At 26.7% G+C, this 25,464-nt stretch overlaps 1 protein-coding gene across 2 annotated transcripts in view; it reads left to right on the top strand.

Annotated features, from left to right (window-relative positions):
• LOC113548885 (protein tincar) overlaps positions 1-25,464 on the top strand; it is a 68,081-nt gene that overhangs the window by 23,958 nt on the left and 18,659 nt on the right. For both annotated transcript variants that reach the window (XM_026949978.1, XM_026949979.1), the window contains exon 2: positions 18,596-18,774. In XM_026949978.1, the coding sequence (XP_026805779.1) occupies positions 18,639-18,774 (136 nt within the window). In that variant the 5' untranslated portion in view covers positions 18,596-18,638. The remainder of the gene's footprint in view (positions 1-18,595; positions 18,775-25,464) is intronic.

Here is a 25,464-nt window from a genome sequence, read left to right as displayed (position 1 = left end):
GCACGCACACCAAAAAACATTATACCATATTATGTCTGCCACACGTTGATGGTATGGATAGGGGGGGGGTGAGTTTGAAAAAGGGAGAGACGGAAAGACGCAACATCGGCGGTAAACGTCAAAAATCAATACGCGCAATGCGCCTCCCGCGCGCGTATTTCGTCAACATGCATTACACTTTTACGTTGCCGGACCGGACCGAAAATTGTTTTCAAATAATAACGACTCGGCCAAACGCGCAGATAATAAAATCGGCATGCCGTCGCGAGATTTCGACCATTTATTTGATTTAAACTCGTATGGACGATTGACGACGCCGAGGAAAAGTCCGAGACGTGTTCACAATCGCGAATCGCAATAATACATTTTTAATTTATTTTATTTTCGTTTTACATTTATTAACCGTATTTCGCGTTGAATAAAAATCTGTTTTACTGCATTCGGTATTCACGGAACTTTGTAAAATTTACGAGATAAAAAAACTTTTTTTTACAACAACCATAGCCGTTTAAATTATTACTCGAATCGTTATAGGTACACGTTCGCTTTATTGTCTTTGTAAAACATTGCGAATATCGCAATCTAAAATTATCGTTTATAATGTCTATAATTTTGTTTTGGCGTACTTTTCTATTTCTAATTTTCACGTTATTAAATAAACACGTACCACCTTTATTCTATCCACTAAATTTATATATTCAACGCTGTATGCAGCGAAAACGTTTTAATACACGCCGATTAAATTGCATGTGAAAGTAATTTAAGCATGCATTGTAACACTATTGACTTTTACGCTGGCTAGAGTTTGTTATTTTATCCATAAAGAAAATAAGTAATTTTTATGGAATACAAAAAAGAATAACCATTTACGCGTCAATGCGTCATGGAATTTTTTACATTGTTGATGTGCTTGTATATTCAACCGTCTATGTACGCTTTCAACAATACTTTCAGACGGTAATACAAATAACTAAAATAAATAATAACGTACGTAAAATATTCTGAATAATTCATTTATCGTGAAATTTTAATACCATATAGTTACATAAGTTATATAATATTGTTGTAATATCAAATATTGAATTTTAGTGGATATTTTTGTATCAAAGTTCATCGATAAGTGTTTTAAAATATAACGCGTTTTAATAATATTAATTATCGCGTGGTAACCGGTAAGTAAAAAGAACGACATCATAAAATGTATTATTGGCTGATATTATAACATTATAATAATATTTGATAATAATTGTTAATTTTAAATAAATAAAATGATACAGATGATTTCTAAATTATCTCGCGATAGTGGGAATTTCATCACGCAAAAAACTAATTCCGAGTTGTTAAAATTAATTTAATCCAACAAACCTTCATTATGCACACTATCGCAAATTCTGTAGCCGGATGGTCCTACACATCATATGTCTATGTATATTATTATACCTACATACATACAATACGCAGTATTCGATAAATATATATTTGTCTGCCGTTTTCGTGTTGACAGATTCTGTTGCTTTTGTGTTAGGATTGCGTGTCGAGAAGCTTACATGCAAATAATCATATACACATATTATATATATGCGGAGTTATTCATCAATTATTTTCATCATCTCTTTTTCCTTTTATAATGAAATAATTAAAATTCTGATTATTTTTTTAAGTTTTTGAATATACTCAAAGAACAAAATATTATTTTTCTTTTCTTGGAATAACTACTAAAGAGGTCCTGTAGTGATTGCAAACTTCTGTTTTTTTTTTTTTTTTTTTTTTTTTTAATAATTTATTTTCTACTATAAATTATTTAGCGAATAATTTTTCTGAAAATGATGTAATATCAAATAAAATTATTTACAACATTTGATCCATTTTTCTAAATTATAAAATATATTGGTACCTACATAAATATAAATTACTATATTCCCATTTTTTTCAAACTATTTATCGTGAACCTATTATCCTTAATATACAAAGTTAAATTACTCAAAACCTGTATTCGGCAAAATTTTGATTTTGGCACGTCAAAATGTCCAGAAAAAAAATAAATCCACTAAATAGGTAATATACATTAGAAACGAACAGTTTTCATTTTAAAAATAAAAGTTTGAGCAGTACAATAAAAATCTCAAAAATTTAAAAATATGATCATTTAATATTTAAAAAAATTTAAAAACCAGGTTTTAAATAACTGCATTGTTGAGGAAAAAAAGGAGGTGATCGTGCTTGGTAAATCACCAAGTATATACATAATATGAAAATGTTAAATTGATGACAATTAATATAATAAATAATAATATTATTATGTTGTCGTTTAGTGCCATTGATACGATAACAGTGATATAATAAACGCGTAATACGGAAATTTAAATGGACAAAGAGCATAATGCGAATTCGCAATAATTCATTTACACGGCACTATTGAAATCCGTACGGAATTGAATTTAATCGCGATAATATAATTAATAGTGCACATACACGAGCACACATAATATTAATACATAAATACGTAAGCATGACCATGTATACCTTGGCTGATACACTAACGACAGAAATATTGACGTACTTAACATTTATGTATATACAATATTTATGTGTTATACTCTATTCAAATTTGAAAAATAAAGTTGTTAAAAATACTTTTTTGAAATGTGTTTTAATTAGTTATAAAAATATAGTTTTTAATAATAATACAAATATTAACCCGTTTATAGAATATTTTAAAAATTTTAAATACTTGTCCATGCGACGTTCTTGAAGACCGGAATATTTTTTTAAAGATTTTTTTTTCTAGTATCTCATATTTTTAAAAATAAAATTATAAAATGATGTATTTTAATTAATATATAATTTTAGATATTTTCTTCTAAACGTATTTTAAATACAACTTTAGTATTTAATTACTTAACATATGTCTAAAATTAAACGTTATAAATGATTATATATAAGCAGAAAACACTACACTAATGTTGTTGATGAAGTATATATTTCTGCTACTTTGAATTTTCAAAAATATGTGAAAACGTTCAAATTTTATGACGCAATATTCAGAGTTAGTACATGTTTTTATGAGTTTAATTAAAAATAAGTTAATAATACTGTTGGAGAAAAAAATTATGCTCTTTATATAACTTAGGAAAAAACTTTTTAATTTATTCATTTTATACATTTCTCTCTCTTGCCTTTTTCGCTATAACTTTTTAAACGATGGTGCTAATCAAATTGTGATAATTTGAAAAACTCGCCTGAGAACATGGAATTTTGACCATCGCATTAATATAACTCTATAATAATAACGATTAGCAATATATAGCTGATGGGATTATGATAGTACCGTTTTTGACATTAGAATAACCATAATTAAAGGAAACTATAGCTTGTAAGTTATGATATAACTTGAAATTACGTTGTTGACAACTACGTAACTGATGAAGAACAAAGAGCTGACATTATAGTAATTACACCATAATGACTCATTTATGTTTCACATTATTATTATTTATACAAAAATTTATATCTGGCAGTAACTATTCAGTTGTAAATGTTTTAATGTTTTTCACGTTATAAGCATCTAGTTAAATATTAAATAGTTGTTACCTATGTCTTAAAAATGTTGAAATAACATTATATAAAATATGATAACAAAATATTTTGTTTGAAGTATAAAAAAAAATGTATAAATATAAATATATATATATTGAAACCTTATTGAAGATAATTATCTAAAATTTTCAATTAGTATTATTAATGTGCTGGGTGATCTTTTTTTCATCCATCGGTTACCTACCGAATACGATTTTTAATATTGTTAAGTATATTTTTCCAATAATGCTAGAACCTTTTAAGGATCTTATTAACAATATATATTTTACAAGATTGTATTCGTATACCATAACACATTAAAGTGCTCTATATACCTCTGGTATATAGTTTACATTATAAGAAAATAAGCAAAAAAAAAAACATTTCAGCACACTGTTTTTTTTTTTTAGTTTTTAAAATACACTAACCCTGTGACTTTCATAAATGATTTTAGACCCGTACAATAACAATTATGCGTTGACGCAGTGATGCGTATATAGATCGCTATAGGCTTAAAATATATTGAAATACGAATGAAAGCAAAATGTCACCACGTAATAAATCGATATTGTCGATTAAATTTATAAACGAAATCCATTATAAGATAAATATATTCACGCACGTAACTAGTAATTAGTAGAAAATATATAAAAATACACAAAACGCATAAATTACAGACTACAGTTTTTTGTTTGTTTCGACTGTATTATATGGTATTTGAGCTGTGAGGAAATTCGTTTGTAATGTAAATTGTATCTCAATTATTCGGTTTTATTTTCTTTTTAGTTGTATTAAATCAATTGATAAAGATGCAAAAGTTTGGTATAACAATAAGTACGTATAGTTATGGACTGCTTCAGGTAGCGATAATGTGATAAACTTACACCTGCATTGAATTTCATGCAGATTTGTGGTACAAATATGCATGAAATATCCGGTATACACATTATGTAAGTTTGTATATATATATTTATGTATACATTATCATCATCTGTTCAGGAGACCCCTCGTCGTTTTTTCCAAAGGTACGAAGCATTATTATTTTTTATTCTTCTCTTTATCTGAAACGTACCTGGAATTTTTCGTGCATCAAAAGCGTATTTATTGTATATTTATATTATTTTCGAAAATATATAACTATTGTCTTATTAAATATTCAAAGCAGTTCTGTATTCCGACGAATCTCAATTGTCGGGTGTTGACACGTTGATGTATATAAGTATATCATCTATATATTTAATAATTTACATAAAATGATAACTACGATTGTATGTCGCCGGTTCGTTGTGGATATTATTATACTATATAGTAATGGTAGGGAGCCATTGTGCTACAGATCGTCGCAACAGCCGCTGACGGGGAGATGACATATTTTACAACGACAATTGGATTAGTTTTTCGGACGTATTTTTACGTTGTTTTATCGTCCGTGTATACCCCCGTTTACCCGTAACCATGTATATATAACCCATGGTAATATACATAAGAAAAATAGACCCTATTATGTATATATATATATATATATCGTTGTATAATAAACCAGAGGTCACCTAACGACGAGACCTTTTCGTCTCCGCGCGTCGTTTCCACCGTGTACCCAACCGACACGAGGTGGTGTGAAATGTCATTTGCTGCAGGAGTGTGAGAACGACTGGAACAGGAAAAAAAAAACATTCAACTTATGAACATGTGTTTGTTTACGTTTGTTTATATTTCGTCGTCGTGAGAGAGTTTCACAACAAATGCTCTCAAAACGCTATCATCGTTCGACTTACATACAATTTAAAACAAATTAATAAGTCCAGTAGAAATTATAATTATAGATATCTATGATTGTGTAAAGTAAAACGAATAATTAAATAAGTAGTTTTTTTGTGTTTAGTCACGCCGTATACCAATGCGTTTATATGAAAATAATTAACCTGTAATAAATTAATATATCTTGATATAATTAATAATTTAGCTGACACAAGCATTCAGTGGCTTAATCACTATAAAGTGCACTAAATTCATTTATATTGTTTGACAAAACGATAAATTATTATTAAAACAATAAAATGGTTTGGTTGCGCAATCACTATACATAAGAAACCTATAAATTGTCAATATTTTTCTTCGTACAAAATTTAACAGTATAATTTATTTTGTTTACTATATAAACTTATAACTTACTAAATTTTTATAGCTCGAGTCAATTTTTTCATTGACTCAACCACTCTAACAAATTACCTTTATACCTATATGAGTCGCACCTATACAACGTTATTATTAAACTAAGTGTGAATCTCGTGTGCGCTAGATATATTAATTATATATCATGTTATATAATATTGGGTTAGGTGCCGCTGTAGACCACACGTATTCAATTTATATTGATATCATTTTGATTGCGTTATTGTTGGGTAGTTCAATTACTATTGAAAAACAACTTAAAATGATTTTTCAGACATATTAATTATATTATGTGTATTATGTTATTGGGTATAAATTAGTTTTGTGGCAGCGCATATAAAAACTAATATTATGATTTTGAGACCCTTTCTGGTATAATATTATTGTTCCCCACATTGAAGCCCATTTAACGTCATTAATTTTATATAGGCATTTATGCGGAAAAGTAACAGGCGCGATGGCAACGCCGCCCCCGTATCTATATATACACATAATAGTACGTTGAATACCACAGCACGGGAGTGGTTGGGTGGATACAATATTTATACTACAACTCTAAAATTATATTTTATTTTTCCGTTATTGATTTTAATTACGGTTCTTTTAATAACCCTCCAAATACTTCGTATTATTTATTTATTTATTTTTTATTTTTACTTAAGTTTTATTGAGTTTTACAATTCTGGTGGCTATTTTTAATAGCCAGACGTAATCGTATTAACGTATACAGACTAGATAGCGTGGATTCTATACTTTAGTCATTCGATGCATTACTACGTAGTATACATGTTTCATATTATACACCTCTCAACACGAAAGCGTAATTCCATCATTGATAATAAATTCTATTATGAATGTCCAGAGAACCATCGTTTAGAATGATAGATTACTATATATATGATGTTGACCTTTTTTCTAAGAACCGGAATAACTCAGACACAATATTATTACAAATATTAGTTATCAATACTCATCATATATCAAAGAAATTACAAATTCGATTTGGTACTGACTATATAATTATCTAAGATACGATTAGGTTATTATTAAGTAAATCGTTTATCCTCAAGAACGACAAGAACTCAAATATTTCAACGTCAAACGAGTTATGTATTGCTTTCATCATCATCTAATATTTTTCTTAAAAACAAAAACTACTTTTTTGGTATATTTAGAGCCATTGTTAACGACTGATGTGCATTAAAATATATGGTACATACATAATATATTATAGTAATGTAAATAATTGTATACCTATAATGATTCATTTAACGTAAGATATTCATAATTTCAAAAACTATTACTGTTTTTGATATTATTTTCGTTAAATTTTTAATTTATTGTTATTCTTTAATGATAAAAAGCACTTTTAATTTCTTATTCCAAATCAAAATTTTTATTAAAGTACTTTAAAATATAAAAATTGAATTTTGAATGAGTCGTTGATGATTTATAAGTATATTTTAAGTTTTTAAAAAAGGAATAAAGTGCCACTACAGAGGTACCCCGTCAAATGATGGTACTCAGCTACTCTACTCATCAAAACTTTAAATATTTATAACTAATAAACTGCTTGTCTGAAATTTAATTTATATATATAGATAAAAATATTCAGATGTTATAAATACTCAATATTCTGCTTAGGAATACAATATTTAAAATGTCATTTGTAAATATTATAACGTCTTGAATGTGAAAGAATGTCTTACTTAAAATGGATCACTCAGTATATAAACATTTTATGCATGTTATATTGTTATAATAAAATATATAGTAGTTATATTATGTGTATTCTTTCTTTTTTACAAACAAATGAAATAAGTATTATTTTTATGTTAGTCTTTGGATTAAACATTACAAAATTATAAGCTATACGTAAATAAACGTAAGGAATTTAAAAACATTGTGAAAACGGCTTAAAACAGTATCAAAATAAAGTATTGCGTGATATTATACATGTAGATTGTACACATCTCGCGAGTTTTATTTATATTATTACGAAAATGAAAACCATACGTGTGCATGTATAAATTGCGCGTGTATATTTTACGCATAGCATATTTTATATAACTATATAAGTATTATTTATTTGATATCATAACAATACATTAGCATTATATTCATAATAATAATTCAGTGATCTACCTTAAAACATTGCTGAATTTACATATTTTTAATATTTAATATGTAGATAAATAAAATAAACGTACCTAATTTATAATATTATGTACGTATTCTAAATGTGTAGACTTAATAACTTACATTTTAATTAAATATTTATATAAATCGAGTTAAGACGCATGAATAAAATATTCCATTTTAGAGAACATCATAAAGTAACCGTATTTTTAAAGTTTAAAATTTAAAGGTTCCATTTGAATTTCTCATATTCTAATTTTTGTATTTTTTTTGATTTTTTTGCCACAGGTATATATTATTATATTATATAGTACTAGTTAAATTATTTTTTTTTTTATTTTGAAGGTTGTAATAATTGTCATTAAACAAAAACTATATTATAGCGTTGTATTGTATCATTTAATCAAAAAGTCAATGTGTTGTCCTTAATATTGTAATTAAACAGCACAGTAATCAAATACAATCGAAATCACCGTACAAATACAATATTATCTTATAATAATGATTAGCATGATAATATACATATAACTATATCTATAATACGAATTACGAGTATATTACTATTTATTTTGTATACAATAAGTTATTAATGCATATATATATATATATATATATATATATTAGCTAACTATATATTATTGTATAATACCTGTGGGTTAATATTTTGTTTATCTTATGTGCGTATAGTAGCTAGGAATGTATTCATGACATTGCATCTGTATGATACTAATCTGCATACACCATAATATAATATATACAAACATTAATACGCATTTGTAGGAATATGGTATTCTACTTAGGTTACAAGGTTTGTCTTTGATTCTCGTATATAACTGCTTCAGATTGGATCGAGTAAGAGATGGCAGTACTAAGATATGTACCTAAACCAAATATATGGGGTCGCGCGCGCACACACATTTAGGGAAACAACATTAAGACTGTATAGCACGGGCAAAATGATGCATAAACGATGTGCAAACATAGGATCTTGATAATATAATTATACTCGCAGTAATTCGACATCTTCGATGAAAAAGGACGTAATTCTACTATGTTTATAATTGTTCAGTAGTTTGGAATATCTGATTTGAAGAATTAGCAAAATCCTTAGATATTCTCAGCTGAAGACTAAAAATCAGCGTATAAAAAATAAATTGTCTGAAATATTTTAAACACAGAATTAGAATTAAAATTATTAATTTTGAAAACGTTGAATTAATGCCTTGAATAGTTGTGATTTGTGAAATATAGAGTTACGAGTGTTTTACGACCCTCTTCGTTGGGGACGTGGAATTCACTATGTCGTTCTGGAATAACGTGACCGCCGGACATTCGACTTAACAACTCTCTTGTGGGCGGGCGTGTGTAAACTATTATTATTGCATAATTCATGTATATAATTGTATATGTGCGTATATGACTATATACCTAAGACGAATACACACGCGTAATGTAATTTGACCGGAGTAAAACTGTCGAGCTTTGAAAATTTATCGCTCCATTTCGTTTCATATATTTTATATACTGTACGTAGGTAAATACAGGTACTTCCGGGCAACGGGCGATATGATGTTATAGTGCAATCGTATCACGGGTTTTAAGTACTATAGTGCATTATTTCAGAATATGTTTGCATATTTTTAAATAGATATTACATTATTTATTATTTAGTTACACTTATATGCCGTGCGTCTTAAATAAATACAGGTGTATATAAAGGCTATAAATATATATTATATATTAGTAGATATTATATAATTGTTCTGCATTAATTTGTTGCTTAATATAGTTTTATGCATAAGTATAAAAAACTAATTAAGATATATTAACGTACAAATTAATCAAAAATTGTGTAAAAATAAATACAATTATTATAAGTTGAAATTGCCGTATTATATGTGCATACCAGGAAGCAGTTTAAATGAATTTAAATCATAGTCTGCCATTACAAGTTTTTTATAAACTGATAAAAAAACAAATTTCAGTATACATATAATAGATGAATTTATTATATACGAATAGGGTTTAGTAACTTGAGTCTTCGGGAAATCAAAAAAAAACTTAACAGTATACTATTCATATATATATTTAATATTTAAATTACCATATAAAATATAAACTTTTATATGAATTTAACTACTTTCAAAAGTATGCAATTTTTCAATACTTTATAGCTTCAAGATAAGTTTTTATAAAAAATTATATTTTATGAAAAAAGGGAAATATTATAAACTATCAAAATAAAATTGTGATATTTGATGGTTGTTTAAATTTAAAACAATAATAACAAAAAATCAAAACCTCGTATAAAAAAATTAAAAATTCTATGTAATGCATTGTTAGGCTATTTTTAAGTTAAAATGTGCAATTCGAGTATAGCGTTCTGTAACTATCATCATAGTACTGTAATAAATAATAATATATTAACATTGTAACTTTTCGCACAGCTGTTTAATGATGTTTGAATAGTTTATAGAATGCACAAAAATTTACTGTCTTAAAGTGATTGTCAAAACGTAGTTTAAAATAACAGTACCACCAACTTCTGTCTAATTATTAAGCCCATCCAAGCCCCCTCCCCTAGTTGCGCCTATGAATATATTTATATGACGTGTTATAATAATTTCTTATTAAATATACCAACCAACAACTTTCATTACGTTTATTGCCACTGGCATTTTATTCAAATAATCGCATATCCAATAAGTGTGCTGTTTCGTTTTGTTTATACGATCCTTTTTGCATTAAATTAAAAAAAAATAATAAATATATAAATTCGGCGCCTTTTGTTATACCTAAATCAAATTTCTTTCGAAATTTGATTATTTTTTCGTAATTCGTGCTTTGAATATAATATATACAATTGTAATGTATTAATAAAATATTTCAAAGTCGGTGGCGCGACGGTGGATAGTTTGGTTGAAGTCCGTTCACCCCGAAATAAATGCATAACGCCACCCGACGATAAATTCTCAATTACACGATTATATTTAGTCATTTATTATATATTTTTTTCCAAGACAATAATCGTCGAACTTAGTATTCAAGAGGTGCCGAAACTCATTGGACCGATACACTGTTGAACAAAACCCGGTTAGTTGGTATAATAATGATAGCCTCCTTCAATGTTACCGAACATCCGATCACGTCCGCTAAGCGGTTGAATAAATGCAATTTCCAAGGCCTCTATCATAATAATACTTAAAGATATTCCTTGAGCTATGTTGTCGTAAAACTTTAAAAACAAAAATTTTAAAAAATATTTCATATATTCACTATTATATGACATTAATATTACATTATTGTATTGCAAAAAAATGTATTAATAGGTGGGTATATATATATATATATATATAAAGGAAATCGGAAATGATTATTTGCGTTTCTCTTATATCTTTGCAGTTGATAACAATTGAAAAAAAAATATGTGTTTTTATATTTATACTTCATATAAAATTATATAATATTTTTATAATAATTTAGTTCGCTGAACATAATCTTTTGAATTCGTAAAAAAAATGCATGGTATCTTCACACTAGAAATGTATATAAACATTTAAGATTCTATCTTCAAGTTTTATTAAAATTGATTACATTAAATCATTATTTTTATGGTTTTAATGCTGTTTTACTTAAAAACTTGAAACGGTATGGTAAAACCGAAATTCAAGATTAGGACGTATTATGAAAAAACGGTTTTGCCTGTAAGTTTTATAAATTATTGTATTTAATTTCTTATGCTATCTTTATTTGGCATAGTTTCATAATATATTTTACTAACAAAAACGATGATAAACATTTTATTTTAAATGAGATCCTCTCATATTTAGTGTGGGGTATTAACTATAAAATAATAAGCGTACACTTGTAGGGAGTAAACATTTAGAAAATGTTTTTTTTCTGGTACATTAAAAATAATTTATTATCCTTTATTCGGAAGAAAGTGAATCCTCGACAAATTACAAAGGGGAACGAACATTGTTTTTAAACGATTATTAAATCGTTGTTGTATACACGTCCAATAGTGTTTGGATTTAAATTCCAGTAATACAACATCATTCGTGCGCAAGTTACAAATATCTATCGTATATCATACCATAAAATAGGAGGGACATTATTATAATCAATTCTTTGGAATTTCTATTTGTTTCCAATATAACTAAGCGAACAGTGTGTGATTGCAATGATGTGGTATAACGTATATAATATAAACACAAGTTCTCAGATCAAAGAATATTGTCAACTTCCGGTAAAAAAAAAATATTATTTTAGGGTGGAAAACTACCGGACGTAAAATTCAATAAAAAAAAAATGTTAATTTTGTCCACAAACGTTTCCAGAACGATAAAAATATATCTATATTAAACCCCTATTACATAGGACTTTCTGCTGCTTATATTTATTCAGTAAAATAAGTAAGTACATATTGATCATATTGTATAATATACTGAATGTTCTTATTCCTTTATTTTGTTTTTTGTTAAAATATTCAGTAAATTATGATTGTTTATAAATTAATAATAAACGAATGTATGTTATGTATTAATATAAAATATTGAAAATTGTGGATTAATCAAAAATCTAATAAAAACACTTAATTTTTTTTTTGAAATTATTTGATCAATATGAGTATATGTTAATTAAATATATCCATAATAAAGACACAATAAGGACTGGATATTAGTCATCGAGACTTATTTCGTCGTTATCATTTAGGTAATAATATAGGTATAAGGGATAACGGTGTGTTATCAAATTAAACAAACAACTTATTACTTATACCAAGAAATGTTTAAAACCACACTGCGTGATATTTTTGATAAACTATTTAAGTATTAAATATTGGTAGTGTCACCTTACGTTTATTGAAACCATTAATACAATTGAATAATAATTTCCATAAAACTGTATAGTAATATTTACAGACTCAATGTTGTAATTATATTTATACAAGACGATAACTTGAGCATTATCTCTATCCGAATAAGAGTGTTTAAAGAAAAATATAACAACGTGTTACCAAAATAAATTCACTCGTAATCTATAAACATAAAAAGTATTGTGTATATCCAAGAAAAACATTTAAAAATGTAATTGCGTTTCAACTTACAAACTAGTGGTAGTCAGCATATTCATATACGTATAGTGCAGTTTTTTAAAAAAGTATGATGTGATTATTCCTTAAAATATAACATTATTGGTACCGTAATGAATAATGACTATAATGACTCAACAATATCACATAATAATTAAATATTGCCGTCGTGTATAGTTTATACATTTTATTTTAAATTAAACGATATATTTAATCTAGAATTCTACACGTATAATATAATGTTTTATTCGGAATTGGAATAATATTATAGCATACTACGTGTGTATATTTAAAATGACCAATGCCAAGAGTATTATTTTTCATCGTGTCAACGATATTTGACGACTTGTTTAAAATTTATAATTCGATCGCTTATTTTTTAAGTTTCGTGTGATAACTAATAAGATTATAATATGACTATATAGGTATAATGCATCACAGACGTATCCAAACGGATTTACGGGGTATTATCCTCGAGCAGCCGTATGTTAATGCCGGTTTTTGAAGTGATCTCCAAATTATTATAAACTTTGCTTTAAGTAAACATTCGAGGATCTTGTTGGATAGATATAAACGGGCCGCGTAACCCGCGGCGAACTGGAGCGGTTAATTGTTAAACTACAATTTATGATACTTTAATTAGCTATTATTATATTTGATGTGTACAAAGCTCGACTAGTTACAGTGTATTACACTTGAAACATATATATATTAGGATGTTAGTAAGAAGTCTATTTTATCGATGTAATGTACACAGGATTTATAAAATATAATTTGATAACATTTATAATAAATTACCATATGATGCATATAAAAATAGAGTAATACATATATATTTTAATTTGATATAACGATAGTGTTGTAAACTTGTAAATACGTTTTTACAACTAAATACTATATTGTGTGTTATTTTTTTTAAATTTATGCAAATAATATAATAATCTATTTATTTTAATAAATAATAACGGTATAAGATTTTAGTAAGACGAACATTCTAAGACTTACAATCTAAGTATTAAAATACTAATTAATGTAAATATTTTTCATCAAATTCGCTTGCTGCTTAAAATGTATAATCAATTAATGACACTTTCAATTTGAAAATTTCCATATTGAGTAGGTATTTGATATTATTTAAGATAAAAATCACTAATAAGTACTTTTACAGTTATTAAAAAATTGTGATTTTACACTTCACACATTTACATTATTAACGATATAAAATATAACTTTTTATTTGTCCATACAAAATATAATGGAAACACAGTAGAAAGACCATATATAAAAAAAAATAATAATAATAATGTGCTACTGACTTTTGTTCTGTTTAACTCAATAAAAATGATACTTTATACAATGTATGAATATAACTAATATAAGCCACACATAATATTTATAATGGGAACCTTTGCTTAAATGATAATATTTACAAATACGAGTAACACAATATTATAATGAAGCCGGGTTGGTGAATTTGTTTTATGATGTATATTGTATATATCGGTGGGTAAGTAGTGCAAACGGGCTAATAGGATAATTGCATATAATTATTATTCAACGAATTATATTATACATTTTGCCCTCAAGATACTGTTGAACCGCAACGTATATATATTAAACCTGTAAAATTAACCAATTAAATGCATTCTAGTATTTCAAATTATAATATATAAGATGGCGTAGTGCATAATATTATATCATTGAAAAGTTCGTGTCTACGGAGTGGTCGGTCAATTATAATAATAATATAACAAACGATGATAGAGAAAATAAATACAACAATAATAATTTCCGTAAGATAACAAAGCCTATACAACGTCGTATTCTTCTATGTAATATTATGTACCGTTATACTTAAACACACGCATTTTGTATTTGTAAAGAAGTTTTGTGTCAAATATGCATTATACATGTAATAATATTTAAAAATAATATTATTTGTTTGTCGCAGTATAGTACGATATATATATATATTGTATGCCAATCGAATGAAATTTAGGAAGATATCGTATCAATACAATTTTTTCATCGATATATGTTCCATCCTTTTTTGATCTATTACGCATAATAATTTCACTTATATTATTTATAACACAATATACTTCTAACACAAGGTTGTTAGGTTATTCTTGGATGTTTAGTTTTTTTTCAATATTTTTACAAAAAAATACAGCATCACATCTTTTACAGACGTTTTTTTTTTTTAAAAATAAAATTATCTTACTTCCTGCCTTTTTCTCACTTTTTAAATCCTACTTCTATAATACATGCCGAAGGTGATTCTCTAAATAAAATAATACCTTTTCTCCTATTCAATGTTTTTTTTTGTATAGTGGATCAACCCACTTCTCCTTGTCATTGAATGCGGCGACGATAAACTAATCATCTTATTTCACGGAAATCTAATCAACATGACACTGCATCTAAACATTTTTTCATATTTCTTGTATTAATTTTATTGAAACCTGGTGTTGAAAAACTGGAAAGTAAATATTGACGAAAGTAGAATCAGTCACATTACTATTGCTCTCAAACCCGTCATATAGGTATACTCGAATAATATTTAACAAAATATTAATTCCAATTTCATTAATCAGAAAATACTATGGTGTCTACATCGATAAAACATTTTTCTGGGCCTACCATATAATCAAAACACCAAACAACTTAAACTAAATTCTCGTTATTATATTCTTAAATATATTCCTAAGCTTTCACTTCGGACTAAATTAAATCTATTAGCTCTTATAACTTATTAGTCCTCACTAAAACCAATTTGGATGTATTATTCAAAGTCAAAGCTAAACAAATTATAAAAAACCCAAACAAAAATGATCAGTTAGTAACAAAGGTTACCTACTAATATTAAATCTATAAATGAATGAATAAAGTATTAAGTACTGGTATTAAGTCGTGCATACTACACGTTAATTACAATTTGTCCTCTGATCACCCAAATGTCCAAACAAGAAATTTAACAAAATAATGACTCTCAAAATATTCACACCCCAGAAGTATTATCAGTGGAGGACTTCTCTCTCTTATCCCTCGCCCAAATTACTCCTAAAACTCATTTAAGCTTACCATCAAAAATTTTATAGAAAACTAAAAAAATAAATATACATAAGATACCTATGTATAAGATGAAGTTATAAAATTAAAAACATAAAGCTAATATAATCCTTGAATATTATGATTATATAATAATAAACACATTTAAGTTTTTTAATTCTGTCAATTCAACTATTTTTTCGTTGTACAACGCGAAATGTACAAGCAGATCAAATATTCAAATAATTATAAAGCCTTAAAGCATCCCGTATCGTTTTGTTGATATCTATTACTCCGTATCAAAATTAAATTGTAACCTAACCTACCGGCACAACAACACCAACTAAAACAATAATAAATAATAATACTATAGTAATGATAACAAGAAAGCATTCACACTTATAATATACGATGTATATATGATACGTAGTACTACTGAAACAAGTATAAAATATTACAGAATGCACAATGTTGAAAACATAGAAATACGATCTGCTCTAAATCCCATGTAATAAAACGTGTGCATCTTAAATATATATTTTTTTTTGTCACTGCAAAATATTTTCCACGTAAATCAATGTAACTAAATAAATTTGAACAAAGTAAAATTCTCTAAATGATCATATACTTGACAATAATCTTACAGTAAAAAAGAATGTGTTTTATTTCAAAAAAAAAGTTGTTGATCGGTACACGACACTCAAAGTGTACCTTAAATGGTATGAATAATTGAAAATGTTGTCATTTTACCCACCAAATATTCCAAAAATCAGAATTGGACTAAATTCATTATTAAAGGGAAAATGTGGTTGATCCTACTTGGTGAATCACTCTGTATACAAGATATCGAGTAATATATAATAAATTACAATATTTTGTATAGGAAACACGAAACTGTCGCGTCGGGTGTGTCAGGTGCATTGTAACGTGCACACGCCGAGTGCAATCACCCTGTAATTGAACAACGCTCATCGGACACACGCACGCATTATATTGTGCTTTAGGTGATGGAAAAAATATATCGAAATAATGACAATTAGACGGCGAGAAAACTATAGAGGTTTCCATTAAAACACGGTGGCGAGCTGTGTGTGTATAATCGACAGTTGATTTCACGGACCAGTGTACATTATAATTTTATTATTATACAGGCGCGTGTACGGCGGTGATACGGTGATACGAATAGTATGGGTATAAATCATACTACCGCGTATGTTATATCCCGGCGGGATAACATGATATATTTAAATTGTAAATATACGTGTGCGGCGGCAACGTCGACGTGTTTAATGTTATATATAATATTATGGCAGTACAGCAGTGTTATAATAATAATAATAATAATAATTACTTTAGATTGTTGTCGAACGCGATGAATCCGCGTAAAGTAAAACCCGATGACAAATGTCAACAAAAAAAACATTCTTAATATTTTCATCTGGAAAAAAAATTACCGTTGATAATAAAATACGGATGAATATTTTTATAAAATGCATTAATAATCGTTTTATATGTATTTTATATTTTCAATTAATTATACTATCAATACAGAGTGTCCCGCGAGGATTTACCCATTGCGATATCTCCTGAAATAATGGAGATATCATAATTCTGGTTTTTTAATAGGATTCACAGGTTAGGAAAAAAACTGTGAATTATTTAATACGATAGTGCCATAGTGCGATAGTGGTATCATTGTATCAAACATGTGGCCCGCGTGCTCGTACGGCCGGCGAACGGGTTTTTTTCGAAACTAGAAAAAATATTAAAAATCAGGAAATTGATGAAATTAACGTATTTACGTCAATATTTTCATTAAAAAAAAACACTACAAAATGGCTCTCTTTAAATTTTTTTTTAAATAATCAAATAAAAAAATACATTTTTAACTTTTTTACCAAAAAATAAGAATAAATTAAAACATGAAATATTTGTAGTTCTTGTTCCTGTGAATCTTATTAAAAAACCAGAATTATGATATCTCCATTATTTCAGAAGATATCGCAATGGGTAAATCCTCGCGAGACACCCTGTATAAGGCAAAAACATATTTAATAGCTTAAATATTTGTCTTTTACTATGTCAACACTGTATTATATATCATATCAAATGAAGAATAATTATATACTATTATATAGTTATACATCTATTTGTTAGGAGGGGGGGGTCAAAAGTACTGTGTATTTAATTCCCACGGAAGAGAATGATTAATGTTCAAGTTCCAAACTACATAGGTACCTATATTATAGGTATTTCGACAGCACAACGTGATAATATATTATATATATGATATATATATATATATAATATTAGTAGTATAAGTTAGTGTAAGTTAGTATGAGTAATTGTAGAGATATGAAAAAAAAAAAATAATTTTTAAAATTTAATGAAATCGTGCCAGTACTATTTTAACATGCAGTAAAACGCCTTTTACCCTCCTTAAAAGTCACCACAGACAATATTTTCATAATGACATTTACTAATTTACCATTTTTTATACTACATACGATATACGTATTATAATAGGTTTAATTTAATCGATTGGTATTTTTTCCATTTCAGAGGTTCAAAAACGCTCGTGGGAGATGTTTGCGAGCCGGACGTGATGGCTGAAAACAGCAACTACGCAGGCGGCAAAGGACATTTCTGTCAGCTCAACAGCTTGTGGTCCGTGTGGTACGGTCTGCTCGCTACCGTGCTTAATGTCTATTCTGTTTTGCTAGCCACTCGGAGACTATCGGGTAAGCATTTTTACATTTGGTATATTTTAAATTTATAAATTTGATGACGTGATGTTAATGTCTACGATTAGGCAATGTAGTCAATACGACTAGGAGATATTAACGATGGCGCTGGACACTGTGAGAATCATTGCATTCGATATATTTAAACTATTTAAGCATTTTAAATTTTAATATATAAAAACCACACGCGACTATAATATACGTATAAACGTACTTTATATTAAATCATAGCTTATAGGATATCAGTCTTGAAAATTATATGTATTTATTTTATACATATTGGAAAAATATACAAATTTATTTGTATTTTACCATATATTAATATTTTTAAATAGTGTATTAGGAAATTGTTAAAAGGACAACATCTATATTTTATAGAACACAATTTTTACAGGTATAAAGGTAAATAGAGCGCAATCGTGTTACATCTCTCGATATATGTAGGGTTCGGTGGTCATGAATAATATTAAGATGACCCCCTAGTTGGCTGCAGTGTATCTGCATACAGAGTAAAAGGGGCCTTACGGTAGAACGTAATTTATTAACTTTTTAAAATGATCGTGTTTTCCTTTGAGATTTAGGAAAACCATGTAGTTTAGTACGACTATTTGTTTCTATTATCCGAGCGTTGAACGCTAACGAATATTTTACTGTACGTATAATACGCATCCAGTGTTTGGGCGTGTATCTCGTGTATTGTGAGTTTTTATTTTATTCATTTTGTTACGATTGGCAGTAAGTCATATTATTGCGATTGATGATGATGCCTTCGTACTGTAAGCAACATTTCATATATATAGTATAATATTTATATAATATATATATATGTATGTGTGTGTGTAATAGTATTATACTATTATATAGGTATAATTAGCTACAATGTATATGAATTGAGTGAAAAATGCAACAAGACGCAGTACGATAGGCGTATTATGGTGTGTATACACATAATAATATTTTTATTCGGGAAGAAAGAGAGAAGAGAAACTGAGATTGTATATGTAAGAAAGTAATGAATAAAAAATAGAGACTGAAATGTATAAGGCGTGTTTATATTTTAAACCACAACACCGTTATATCATTACAGTCAATGTTTGTATTTAAAAAAAAAAAAATAAAATAAAATAAAATACTTATAGATCGGCACGGCATATACGGGAATAAAACAATTTTATTTGAGATTTTTTAGTATAATATTTGATAAATATTTCCTAGTTTTCATATTATTTATAAAAACAAATACGGCAAACCGTTGATTCAAAAAAAAAAAAATCATTAACAAATATTAAGTTATTCCAATGGTTTTCTGTATACATATATGAATATAAGTACACAAAATCTATACAACATAAAACTAAAAACATAACGTTTAAAAACTACAAAAAATAGTTGTCGATGTTAGTGTTATGTAGTGATTTGCATTAAAAAAAAAATAATCATTCTCTAGTAGGTGGTGAATATCGATATGCTGGTTCTATAGAGCGAGACTTCGGGGAATTATGTGTAATATCGAGGGGATGAGTTTTGAAAAAAAAAATACCTAAAGAGAAATACGCAAAAACCGATGACTCTGCACTATGCGGATGTGCACGGGGAAATGAAAATAAAATAATATATTATTACACCCAACTGACGGTTTATTACGAGGTTCTCTCGAATCTCGAGTGCCACGTCCGAAAAAGATTAAGCACCTAGTCCAACGGTCGTCGAACGGGATTGCTAAATGGGTTGTGCCCGACCGCCGTTAATCGGGGAGCGGTTTTTGTGGAGGCTGCGCGTATATAACGATAATAATACGGTCAACATCTGTGCGACTGAGATTGACTGTTCCAGCCTAATCGCGTACTCGTGTTGTGCGGCGGCGTCGCTAACACTCGAATCGATCGAAATCTTGTTCAAGACGTGTCGTTGGTATTAGAACATCATAAGTAGTAGTGGTATATATATATATTATATTATGTGTGATCTGGATTTATTTCAGTGGATGATACTTGGTAATATTTGTAGAATGAAAAGACGAAAATTAATAAGACTTCAACACGTATATCAATATTAATATCATATATATATATATATAATATTATTATTATAAATGGACATGTAGAAAAACCACTCTATAAATTGTTTCTGTCGTTTACACATGAGTTGAGTACCTATAATTTATTATTATTATTATAAGGAAAACCGTTCATGCGATTACGTAATGATAGAATTTTAAATTTTCATAACATCTATTTTAATAACTGTTACATAGTAATAATATTACTATTATTAGTGTTTGTACCTAAAAATATAGTTTTTTTTTATGATTTGGATTTTCAATAAAGGTATTAATTAGTATAAAAAATTAAACGGTTTTAAGGATTAACACGTTTATTGTAAGTTCGATAACTATCAAAAAATATAAGTTTTAGTGTAAATAAAACTAATTAAAGTGTAAATAATTTATTTGTAGTAAAGTTTATAATTTCTGGTATCTTAAATTTAATCAAGCCAAAAACTAATTTAGGGTAGGCAGTTTGGACGTTTGCAGCGCATTTTAATGTGGGACTATTTGAGTTTATAATTATCTTAGATATTAATATAATATAATGTAATTAATATTAGAATAAAGTAATGGTTCGATATTATTTAATATAATTATAATTTTTTTTTTAACAAACTACATCTAGTATTGATTTATCCCGTGGGATCTATCATCATCATATTTTTATATTTGGTTACCCATACGGGTTTTGCGATAACTATTTCTGAGTGCTTTATTTTTTTTTAATAATACTAACTGTAATGTATACTTCAAATGTGAACTGCTGCAGGTCTTAAATTTGAAATATTGAGACCTACCCGCATGTGATGTCTAAAAAATATAAAGTAATGGACTATATAATATATACAATATACATTTACCCGTTTTAATATAAATGTAGTACCTACTACCAACATATTTTATTTTAATTTTAAATGTTGTGAATACTATTATAGTAATACTACATATTATTATAAGTATTTACCTATATGACAGTTGTGATTGTATTAAAGTGTACCTAGTAAGCAATAAAACTCAATAAAACTAATCATTTAAAAGTCATTAATATTTTATATTATTTTAGTGATGACATTTTATTTTATTTCTCTGCAAATAATCTACTGTCATTATATTATGGGGTATAGTGTAGGGTATACAATAAAGTATGTATTTACTATTTAGTAAATGTCTTGCGTTTAAATCCACCGTAGCAGAGTTAAATTATGTTATTACATTGGAAAACTAGAAATGAATGGCAACTGACTCATTCCCTCTAAATTAATTTCAACTTACTACTTTGTCATTGACAAGATATATATATATATATATATATATATATGTATATATGTATAGTGATTGTACGAGGGAATTACTGATGACTATTCATAAAATCATAATATGTCAATAAAATAAGTAAATTCTTGTTGACTACAAACGTATTAAAGGTGAATCATACTTTTACGAATTAAAACTAGTATGCAGTATGCATCACAAATAATTTGATGTATACATTGATAATAGTTATGTGCATTTATTTATCGTTTTGAATATGCTAATTTTAATTTTCTTGTATCATATACATATTGTCCAGTGTCCTTAGTTATTATTAGTATGCACCCAAACTACATAAGTATATCTCTGAACGGTTTTAGAAAAAATATAGACAAAATATATATTTTTTATTTAATGTAGTATCTTCTTATAAGTTATAAATTATGTAACGAACTAAACTTCGATCAAATTATAAATAATATAAACAACTATTTAAACTATTATATATATTAAATTTTAACTTTTTTTTTGCGATTTTTCATATTATTTTTTACAAGACATTTTTTTTAAATTTGGCAAATGGTGAAAAAATAAATAAAAATAAAAATTAATTTACAGAATTTTATTTATAGCTGACGATATTTCTATTTTAATATAATGTATAAATTCTAAAATATAATGATCACATCTGATATCGAAATATTTATAGTCATATATACATAATATATATTACATTTAATTAAATAGCTTTCATAGTAGGTTTTTTATTGAAATTAAAAGACGTTTTCGTGCAGATAATAGATTAAATGATAAAAGTGATAATTTTTAAACTATTATTCAAATTATTCTCAGCTACATACTATATAGTTATTGGAAATTATAAGTACTTTAATATTGATTATCTAAATTATCTTCTGAATTAAAAACTCTCATCGTGATTTATGTATTATATAGTTCTTGACAATGTAAAATAAATTTGTTTTAATTATTGTGAAATCTATACTCAGATAAAAAAAATAATATAATACCAATAACAAAAGTTTTGAGAGAAGATTTTAGTTTAATTTAGTTTACACACAAAAATATTAATCTATAAGCAGAATAAAATCCATCGAAACAATATAAATAAATTATAAAGAACAGGCATCGAGTAAATTAAATGTACAAAACAAATAGTAAAACAGACTAAATCACAAGGGAATACCCTAAGTCCCTAAAATAAATATTTATACCTAAACCTTTCGAATGGTGACAAAATCATATTAAATCTAAGGCTTTAGAGTTCGTATTATTATTAATAAACCATAAAACTGCAGCTGCATACAATTTTGTTTTTATAACCATACAAACAATTAAACCTCATACATTCACTATTGTGTGACTACCTACCCAACGATTTCGTCGACAGTGCAATTATCTATACTTGACGATAAATAATTCCATTGGAATAAATTCAAAGGTGTTAAGTCATAAATCACGTACGTACTTTTAGTACTTCAATTGTGTTTAATACTTACTCAATTTACTTGATCAAGTGCTTCTCGGCTTTCATTTAATACTTCAATATTGGGTTAATAAATTATAGTTTCAATCAGAAAATTATATAAGTTGCGTGTAAACCATTTCACGTCGTTAAAAATGGTGGTATTTTTTATCGTATTTATTACTTTGTATTTAAGAAAGGGTCTTCTCTCTTCAGAAAATAATAAAGTCATTATAACATTATTTAATACTCTTACCATTAATACAATTGGAAAATAATTAAATATTATTCAATAGTTTTGTATAATAATTTAGCTAATAAATAATAATTAATGCGTTTTTTTGTAGTTAATTCGTTTTTAATTAAAATCAAAAATGATTGAAAATGGATTACAACAATTGTTTTTTTAAGTTCTTATTTAAATTCTCGATTAAAATATTATTAGAATTATTTTAAAAACTATCTGTAAATGATTGATTTCAGTAACACTCAACTTTGTACACCATTTTAAAATGAAATAAAATTTTAAAAATCATAAATTAATTTATCAGGTGTATAAGTCATAAACATATAAGTTAAAAATTTGGTTTTAGAATAAAACAATGGTTAATATATGTCCTTTTTGTTTCAATACTAATACTTGTTTTATTGTTTTGTAAACGTAAAAAAATAGGATATTTGAAATATTTGAGCTGACACTGAATAAAGCGTTTTCTTTATAATTAATAACAATGCATATGGTTTTGTTAATACTAATAAATGTTTATATTTAATTTATGCAGCATACGTATATTTGAAAATAAATATTGATATGACGTTTATCTTTTTTCACCTCATATGCTAAATTGTATTTATAATAATAATTATACAAATACAACAACTTGAGTGATTATTCACATCATCATTGATTAAAACACAACATTTTAAAAATTCAACAGTACTATTTTACAAGTATGAACATATAATTTTGTTTTATCCCTTGTTACCTAAAAATGTTTCAGAATTTATAGTTTATTTTTTAACTATGATATAATTTTCAAAATCGTTTAGAGTCTATAGTAATATCATCATAAAATTATAGATAACATAAAATATTGTGAATACTAATATATATATATTACAATAATACAATATATTGTATCAATTATTATACCACTATAATCTTCAATTCAATATTTTTTGTATTTTGTTTTTTTTTTTTTATATAAGAACCTTCTATTTGATTGTTTTATGTATGTATAGGAAACAATCGATGTATTAACTCCTCCTGGTACTCTACTTTATATTGTTTAGACCTACTGGGATGTAAAAATTTCAATTATCTTAGTACACATCTCGTTGTTTGAACAACGTATATATAATAATATTATATGTATATTATATTGATTTCTGATACCATATAATATATTGTTATTATATATACATATATTCTCCGAGGAAATAGTCGAGAGAATAGCTCTACGTTTATTTTATTATACAGCGTACCAACACGCAGTACTTACATTTGTTCGAAAAACTTTACGCGATGAAGCTGGTGAAAACATTTAGACAATTTAAAGTGTACTAAACTACTAAATAAACATTTTTAATTAGTATAGGTACTCAAGTAAAACTTTGTTGAAATGTCAAAGATACACCTTTTGTAGGAAATATTCGTAGCAACAATAAAAATTGTTATCAGTTTTTTGTTTATCAAAAAAAAAAAAAAATCGTGAAAATTAAAGAACAATCACTTACTATAAAACGTGAATAAGCATACCCAACATTATTACTAAAATAACCAACAAAATTCCAAGCTCCCGTAATGTAAAAATTTGACGTTTTATTAAACTATATAGCTAAATATAGGTCTATACTCATAATTAAACGTGTGTATTAAGTCGGGTGTATTATGTACGCATATTGT

The sequence above is a fragment of the Rhopalosiphum maidis genome, chromosome 4 (genome assembly GCF_003676215.2).
Source record: "Rhopalosiphum maidis isolate BTI-1 chromosome 4, ASM367621v3, whole genome shotgun sequence".
In the NCBI taxonomy this organism is placed as follows: Eukaryota; Metazoa; Arthropoda; class Insecta; order Hemiptera; family Aphididae; genus Rhopalosiphum; species Rhopalosiphum maidis.
Note: the sequence above shows the minus strand (reverse complement) of the source record. Positions and strands in the feature narration are given on the sequence as shown.